At 41.7% G+C, this 9,111-nt stretch overlaps 1 protein-coding gene across 1 annotated transcript in view; it reads right to left on the reverse strand.

Annotated features, from left to right (window-relative positions):
* Positions 1–647: 647 nt before the first annotated feature.
* VPS45 (vacuolar protein sorting 45 homolog) overlaps positions 648–9,111 on the reverse strand; it is a 79,506-nt gene continuing 71,042 nt past the window's right edge. The window contains exon 15 of the mRNA XM_004716574.2: positions 648–1,272. Coding sequence (XP_004716631.1) covers positions 1,185–1,272 — 88 coding nt within the window. The 3' untranslated portion in view covers positions 648–1,184. The remainder of the gene's footprint in view (positions 1,273–9,111) is intronic.

Raw genomic sequence — 9,111 nt, forward strand, 5'->3', positions numbered from 1 at the left:
TCTATGAAGAAGGTACTCCTATTTGTTTTATAGATGAGGTAGTAGAGCCACAAAAAGGCTTAAGTAGCATTCCCACAGCCACACAGCTGTGACACAGGTTGGCCCTAGCCCTTCTGACTCCAGAACATGTTTATCATCGTAAAAGAACAGCCTCTCTTGTTGATGTCTTACAGAGACCCAGGGAGTGGCTGTGCTCTGGAGTTTTTACTGTGATGACTTAAAAACCTGTGGCTGACTTGTCAATTCTAATTCATAGTGACCCTAAGGCAGAGTGAAACCATCCTACTGGGTTTCCAAAGCTGAAATCTTCACACAAGCAGACTGCTTCCTCTTTCTCACTTGGAGTGGCTGGTGGGTTCGAACCAGGAGCCTTTCAGTTAGCAGTCCAGTGCTTAATCCCTGCACCTGCATGGCTCCTAGTGATGATGTAAGTACTCCTTAATTTCCTAGCATCAATAATTCCACCAGATTCCCACTACTTTTAAAATAAATCAATATCAGATTTTATGATTTGCCTTGACCTTTTGAAATATCCTTCAGATCGAGGCAACGCCTTCCTTCTCTCTCTCTAGTGTAAGGCCAGCTCAGGTGCCACCTCTGGAATAGTCAGAGTTATTAACCCCAAAGAAACAAACCAATCACTTGTGTCTTTCACAAACAGATCTTTATTGTAGTTCTACATGTTTCTCAGGACCTGGGGACAACGATTCGACGGCTCTCTAAAGATAGGGCGTTTTCAGAAACGAGTTGTGCAGGAATGCAGTTAATGAAAAGTAAAAGGGACGACAGGGGGGAAGAGGAAACTGAGGAATGTGGCATCTACTCAAAATGATGACTTTAAAGTAAACAAAACTCCTCTAGACGCTGCCAACCCTTTTCTCAGTGAGATCCCTTCAGAAGTCATCAGAAACGGAAGGGATTGTGCTACCAAACACAAGGAACATATTTATTTTACATAGAAATCACAGGAAAATTAGGCTGGGCTGAGCTCAGACTTCTCCGCTCATTGCCGGGTGCTTTGGCGGAGTCTGTGTTGACAGTTCTGGAACCAGCAGGCTCCGGGGTTGCCGATGGGCCCCAACCACCAGCACAGCTCAGAGGTCTCTCCGGAAGCGCTGCTCAGTGGCGGAAGAGGCAGCAGGTGGAGGGGAGACTGCGCCATCCTCCCATCTCTCATCACCATTTCATCTCCTGCTCCCGGATCTCCCTGTAATTTGAGAGCTCTCCTTGCTCCTGCCGTGCAGTCCGGAAGCCAAAACTTCCTCTAGGAAACTGACAAATACATTTAATGTTACGAAAAGGGGGGTGAAAAAAAGAGGTGGGGCTTCTTGCTCATGGCACCCAACTAGATGGCAAAGATTCTATGACTGGTATGCAAGAGCTATGGGCAGGGATTTCGCTTAGACCAGAAGCATCAGTTGAGCATTTTAGCATCCAAACTAGAAGAGCCCTTTGTGCTTTACAGTGCGTGCGTGTGTGTGTGTGTGTGTGTGTGTGTGTGTGTTTCATGCATAAGATTTGTTACGACTAATCTTTCAAGTCTGACATTTTTAATTAGGAACAGAATTTTAGCATTGGTTTTTATTATGGTGGTTTCTCTGATGCTGGAAGCTATACCGCCTGTATTTCAAATACCAGCAGGCTCACCCATGATGGACAGGTTTCAGCAAGTGCTTCCAGATTAAGAAAGACCAGGAAGAAAAGTCTGATAATCTTCTTCTAAAATTAACTAGTGAACCCTCTGTGGCTCATAACAGCATATTGTCTGAGACAATGCTGGAGAAGGAGCCCCCTTGGGTGGAGCCACACACAACATATAGTGGTTCCAACAGTGAACTTAACAACCATGAGGCAGGTGCAGGACGGCACAGGGTTGGAACCCCCTTAAAGGCAACTAACAACAGGCTCCCTCTTATTCATAGTACAGAAATGGTCTCAGAACTTATCATCTCTTAGTTTCTTCCTTATTCAAGCTAGTGAGACCAGTTTTCTAAGATTAAATCCTAACATATTTCCTTTCTGCCTAAAGCCCTCTGTTTACTTACAGAACAATGTATGGATTGAACTGCACTGTTTTCCATAATGTAGTCTAATAACTAATACATTTGTGTCTGCCCTGTTTTGAGGACCAGCATTAAGGTACATGTGTGGATGGACGGGTGAAGCGCTAAGGCACTGATGCTAATATTGCCTCCATTTTAAAATGGAGAAGCCAAGTTAGAGAGGCTGATGATTTGCTGATCTCTGTGCGCTCACTTAGCTGCTCCATCTTCCACTGGGCAGTCTGCAGACCACCCATGCCCGCTGCTCCCTCTTCCTCAACCTGTCATGAGCTGGCATATCGCCATGCCTTTGCCCCTGCTGTGCTCTGTGTCTGAGATGAAAGGCCGTCTGGTCTCTGCCTGATAAAGTCTTCTTCATTCTTTAAGTTCCAAAATCATCTTTCCTGGGAAGCTTTCCCAAACCTCATCATGTTGAACTAATCACTGCACATGGCACTTTACAATCACCGTGTCCATAGTACTATTTAGCAGGCTATTATTATGAATCATGTCATGTATACACGGTCAGGAACCCTGGTGGTGCCGTGGTTAAAGCCCTTGGCTGCCAACCCCAAGGTCAGCTGTTGGAACCCCCCAGCTGATGAGCGAGAGAGAGGAAGCAGGTTGCTCCACACAGACTGCGGCCTTGGAAACCCTGTGGGGCAGGTCCACTCTTGTCCGAGTTGACTTGACCCCAGTGGATTTGGTTATATATAGATAGATGGATAGATAGATAGAGAGACCCTCATTTCAATGGGATTCTATTTCTTTTTTTTAAAATGTTTTATTGGCACCTTATCCACATGTCATACAATTCAATCATATCAAGAAGAGCTGTACAATTATCACCACCATTCTTCCTTGTACTCATTGTTATTCATGTAATTCTTTCGTAAAATTGTGGCAAAAAGATAGACAAAACATTCTCCAACTCAACAACTCTACATGTATAATTCAGTGCCATTGATTACACTCTTCATGTTGTACAACCATTATTGATATTGTTTTCCAAATTATTGCACCACCATTCACATAAACTTGATGCTCCCCAAACAACTCTTCCTCTTTCATCCACAGTAACCATTGGTCAACTTTGGTTCTCTTTTTTTTTTCCTTTTAGTAGTTTTCTTGATGTAGTATTCACATATCATACACTGTCAGTTGTATATACATCATCACAATCAATTCTAATGCTCCCACCCGCTCCTGCATTCATTGTTTGCTCTGGAAGTCTCCTCCCCCGCATGGCCTGGGTCATATCTTTACGACTGCCACAAATTGTTTCTGGCAGAGTTAAACACCTCCTTGTATTTTTTTCTCATTATGATGGCTCTTTACTACAAGTATCTTTATAAATTCGATCTTTATTTGTCTCTGGGTGTTGAAAAGATTATATTTGAGAACGATAACAGCAGTAAATGATGTGCTACGATATTATATGTAGCAGATATTACAAATGATAAGATGTATCACACCACCAACAAAAAAGAAAACAACAAGGCAAGTGTTTGACTAGTGCCTGCTGGTAGAAATGAAGCAAATGTGCTGAAGAGCCCTACAGGAAAGTATCAGGCAGCCCTTGTTTCTTGCCCAAAGGAAATCTGCTACATGCCTAAAGGAAAGGAGTCATTTCCCTGAAATTACACTTAAAGATCCTCCTCTGTACATCAAGACCTTACATTCCTGACGGCAAAGAGCAGACGTTGGCTATGTATATTTGCCAGGCCTAATTTTGTTTCCTAGGGTCATTGTGACTTTTAAAGTAAAAGTTTCTATTTGGGGACTCTTATGAGTCACTGCACAGAATGCTTAAAAATTATGTGTGATTAACATATTGGTAGCTAGTCTCCAAATTTAGACTGTTTAAAAACAACAACAAAATGAACACATCTCCTAGATTTGTTTTAAATTGATCTCACTTTAAAAGCAAACTCAAAAGGTCCGTTCCCCTGTGGTACTACGACACAATCCAGTTTACTTCAAGTTAGCAATAAAGTGGGCCAGAGCGAGGAGTATGAAGAAACACCTGTTAGGCTCCCTGCCTGTACGGGGTAGATACACAATGACACTCCGATGGGAGACTGCCTGTACCCACAGAGGGTGATGCTACTGCTTTTCTCTGTTTGCGTGCCTTCATGGGCTTTCCTGACTCTGCCTAGAAGAAGGTGGGCAGATGAAGGCAGAGCTGCAAAAGCCTTAGATTGGGAAAAAAAAAAAATCAACCCCCCCAAAAAGCCTAGTGTCACACATGGGAAAGCCAATTTCTCCACTCTGATAAGGGTCTAAACACTACCACGTACAAGAGTTTAGATTTGGAGTACGGATACAATTCAACTGTATGAAACTATCTTTAAATTAAAGATACATCTATCTCTTTTTATCACCAAGCCCCGTAGATAGAAATGACGTGTGGACCTCTCTCTCGTTATATCACAGACACCCAGGGAATCCAGAATCAAATGGAAAAGAAAAAGATCAACTTCTCAAGGGCGTGACATGATCATAGAAAAAATTTTCAGGAAAATAATGAGAAGAAGCCCAAGACACTTGCTTGAGTGGAGGAGTAAGCTCGTTATTGTGGTTAAACGCTTATCTGGAGTTCTGGGCAGGGTTGGGAATGAGTAAGGGAGAAGACGATGCTGGAGCTTGGAAAAACTCAAACTACAACCCTCCTCTCCAGTTTTACTGCTTACAGATGGGGGTAGGGGAGACAACCATGTTTTATCCCTCTTCTGTACATATGAGGGGGCTTCAAAGAGTCTCAGGGGAAAAAAAATCCATGATCTTTTAATTCCATTTAAATCCAACGTTTTTTTTAATTCCCTCATACCACACTCTCTCTAGAAAACTGCCCCATCCTTCCAACATGTTGGAACATCATCTTTTAAAACTCACTTCTCAAAGTATCCCTCCTCTAGGAAGCTTCCTTAACTGGGTTGTCTTCCCCTTAGAGCTATGGACTTGTTCTTCTATATGTTGTAAATGTGCTGTCTCTGTGGCTTACCTTTCATGGAATCTTATGTGCTCTTTGAAGGCACAAGTAATACATACATCCTTTCTGTAAATATTTTAAACAGTATACATAAAGCTCAAGTTTTCCTTGATTCTTTTTCCCATTACTCTTTCCAGAAAGAGTCAACAAATTATTCACTGAGAGTCCACAGGCAGTGTTTTAGAAGTTATAGATGCAGCAATACACAAAGTAACAAACAAAACAAAACAAACAACCTTCTGCCTTCGTATGGATGGGGAGGAAGACACATTATTAAGTCAATCTGGTAATAATAGCACAACTTAGCCTATGTGAGGCACTGCTCAAAGTATTGTAGACATATCCTTACAACCAATAGATTGAAATTATCCTACTTTACAGAGAGACTGAGGCACAGCAAAGTCAACATCTTACATTTTGCAAGAGAGAGTTAGGACACACACCCAGGCAGCCTGTTTCATTGCCTCCCTGTAGCAAGCGAGGTGTGGAAACTGTTATGGGAAAAACTAAAGCTGGTTTAAAGGAGGATTGGCGGGGAATGGGGGAAGAAGGAGAGGAAGGTGTTAGTGGTATTAGATTTTAAATCCAGAGGTGAGGGAAGGCCTTACTGAGAGATTTGAGCCAAGACCAGAAAGATATAAGTGAACATACATCTGGGGGACAAGTGTTTTAGGCAGAGGGAATAACAAGTACAAAGAGGAAATGTTCACAAACCGAATGGAGAGGCTGAGGTGGCTGAAGTGAAGTGGATACAGTATTGAGTAATAAGAGTCAAGAAGTCTAGAGAGATTATAGGGGTGAGTGCAAAGATGAGATTATGTAGGGACTTTTAGGTCATTGTAAGGATATTGTTGGTTTTTACTTTGAGTAAGATGGGAAACATTTTGGGGTGGGAATGGGGGTGGGTGTTGTTCAGTGATATGCTATGCCCTGAATTATGCATTTTCACAGGACCACTTGCAATTATGCATGGACCAGGGTAAGAGATGGTCAGATTCTGGACAGATTTTAAAGATAAGGATCATAGGATTTACTGATGAATCAGTATGTAGGTGTGTGAGAAAGAGGAAGTCACGAAACTTCTCACATTTTACACCTAAACAACTAAAATGATGGATGTGGACGAGAGGGGAAATCTGAGGGAGGATGATACAAAGGAAGAAAGATGAGAAGTTTAGCTTTGATGATGTTAAATTTGGATGTTTATTAGACATTCAAGTAGAAATATCAAGCAGGCAGTTAGATATACAAGTCTGTAGTCGGGGGAGAGGTTCAGAATAGAGGCAGTGTTTTCAACAATGGTGATGTTACCCACAAGGGACATTTGGCAATGTCTGGAGGCAGTTTTGGTTGTCATAACTTGGGGGAGTGCTACTGGAATCTAGTGGGGAAAGAGCAAAGATGCTGCAAAACATCCTGTATTGTTGACAGTCTCCCGCAACAAATACTTATCTGGCTCCAAATGCCGAGAGTACTGAAGTTAGGAAACTCTAGATTAGAGGGATAGTTTGGAGAGTCATTAGCAGATAAATAGAATTTAAAGTTATAAGACTGAAAGAAATCACCATAACAGAGTGTTAATAGAGGAAGAGATAGCCCCAGGGCTGAGCCTCAGGGATTTCCAAAAGAGGAGAAGCTAGCAAAAGAGACAGTGAAGGAATGAACACCGAGACAGGAGGACCAGGAAAACACAGGTTTTGCAAGCAAAGCGTTAAAAGTATTTCAAAGGAAGTAAGTGACCACTGGGGTCAGTGCTGCTGACAGACAGGTCAAGTAAAGTGAGCACTGCAGTTGACTCAATGGCAGTGAAGCCTTTGAGTTTTATCCATGATAGAGATGTCAGAATCCTAAAATGATATTACCAGACAGAACTAGACCCAAGTCATAGTGAGTCTACAGCACAGTGCAGAACTGTTCCTTCCACAGGGTCTAGAGACTGTACATTTTTCAGAGATCAAAGAGATTCATCTTTTCCCCACAGAGTAGCTGGTGCTTCTGGATCACTGACCTTGCAGTTAGGAGCACAGTACTTAAGATATTGTGCCCCCAAAAGATAATGCACCATAATTTGGGTTTATTCCAATAATGCAAGGTTACTTTGACATTAGAAAAATCTCTGTCATTTACCATGTTAACAAATTAAAAAACAAAAGTGATATGATCACCTCCTTCATGATAAAAATTCTTAGCCAAGTAGGATAAAAAGAAAAATCATTTTAACCTGTTAAATGGTACCTGTAGCAAGCATAATACTTAATGGTAAAATGGTAGGAACATTAAAAAAAGATAAAGACTAAGAGAAACTCACTCTTTTTGCTTCTGTCAAAATAAAGCTTTGTAATCGAGGTAGTATGTACTGGCACATGGATGGGCAAACTGACTAATGGATAGGAAAGCAAGCCCCGAACAAACCTCTTACACATGTGTAGCTTTCATGTAAGTAAGAAGAGTTGTCGGTACAAGTCAGTGAGGAGAGGAGGGACTAGTCTATAAATGAACGACTAGTTATCTATATGGTGGAAAAACAGGAAATTGGGTCCATATTAAAAACTAATTCTATATAAATTAAGATCTTAAAAATGAAAAGAACAATTTTAAACATGTAGAAGATATAAAATATTATGTATCTTTTAAATATAATTTCTTAATATATAAAAATGCAAATAATGAAAGATTGTTACGTTGACATACAGTAAAATTAGGAAATTTTGTTCAAAATAAGCATCCAAAAAGGGAAAAGATAATTGTGATCCAAGGATTGTAAATAATAAAATCCAATTCCAATGGAGGGAATGTTATCAGAGCTTAAATTGTGAACATCTGGTTTGCAAAAGGCTATAGAAGGCAGTGAAAGTCCAAAATCCATTTGCAGGGTCCACACATCGATGAAGCCTCTGATGAATCCCTTTCGATCATAGTTGAGGGATGTGAACAGCCTTGTTGTCAGACAGAGAGCATTGTAAAGTCAGTTATGGCATACGCAGTTAGGTTAAAATGTAGTATCATTTGATCTCCACTTTGACCCATTTTAAAGCTGTTTCGGTTCTTTAAAAAAAAGAATGAGAGAAGGGGAAACACACCTGGATTAAGTCTAGTTAATCCCCTCTAACCACAGACCAGGAATGTGAACAGTCTTGCTATCAAGTAAATGCATTGGAAGGTGGATTATTGCAGATATAGTTAGGGCACACTCTAATACCTTCTCATTTGATCCATTTAAAATTTGTTCGATTTTTTAGTATTTTCTGCTTTCTTTACAATTGACGTTTTTATCTGGTGTACTTTGTTATGCTGTTAGTTTTTTGTTTTGTTTTTTAATTTTTGTATATGAAATCCAGGATAGGTAAATCTATAGAGAAGGCAACTGGATGGATGGTTCCTTGGGGTTATAGCAGGGAGGAAATGGGGGAGGTAATAACGATGAGTACAAGAACGATGACAGTGTTCTAAAACAGATTGTGATGATGATTGTACAACTCTTCTTGATGTGATTGAACTATTGAATTGTATGATATGTGGATTGTATTGAAGAGTAAGAATTGACAAACCATGGTTTAAGAAGTACAGGAGCAAGACGGGCTGGGCAGACATTGCCAGTATTGCCGACGAATTCAAGGAAAACCTGGTGCCTGACCCTGGCTGTCATTATGACCAGCTGGTGGAAATTAACCTCAATGAGCTGAAGCTGCACATCAATGGACCCTTCACACCCGACCTGGCCCACCCTGTGGCCGATGTGGGTAAAGTAGCAGCTGCACCAACTCGAGCTACGAGGACATGGGGCGCTCAGCAGTGTGGTCAAGCAGGCACTGGCCCACCGGCTCAAGTGCAAGTCCCAGTTCACCATCACGCCAGGCTCTGAACAGATCCGGGCCACCATCGAGGAGACGGCTACACACAGACCCTGAGAGATGTGGGTAGCATCGTCCCGGCCAACGCGTGTGGCCCCTGCATTGGTCAGTGGGACAGAAAAGACATCAAGAAGGGAGAGAAAAACACTACTGTCACCTCCTACAACCGGAACTTCACTGGCCGCAATGATGCCAACCCCGAGACCCACGCCTTTGTCACGTCCCC

Source organism: Echinops telfairi, unplaced genomic scaffold (assembly GCF_000313985.2).
Source record: "Echinops telfairi isolate 266 unplaced genomic scaffold, ASM31398v2 ScPeMD7_5805;HRSCAF=6673, whole genome shotgun sequence".
Lineage (NCBI taxonomy): Eukaryota > Metazoa > Chordata > Mammalia > Afrosoricida > Tenrecidae > Echinops > Echinops telfairi.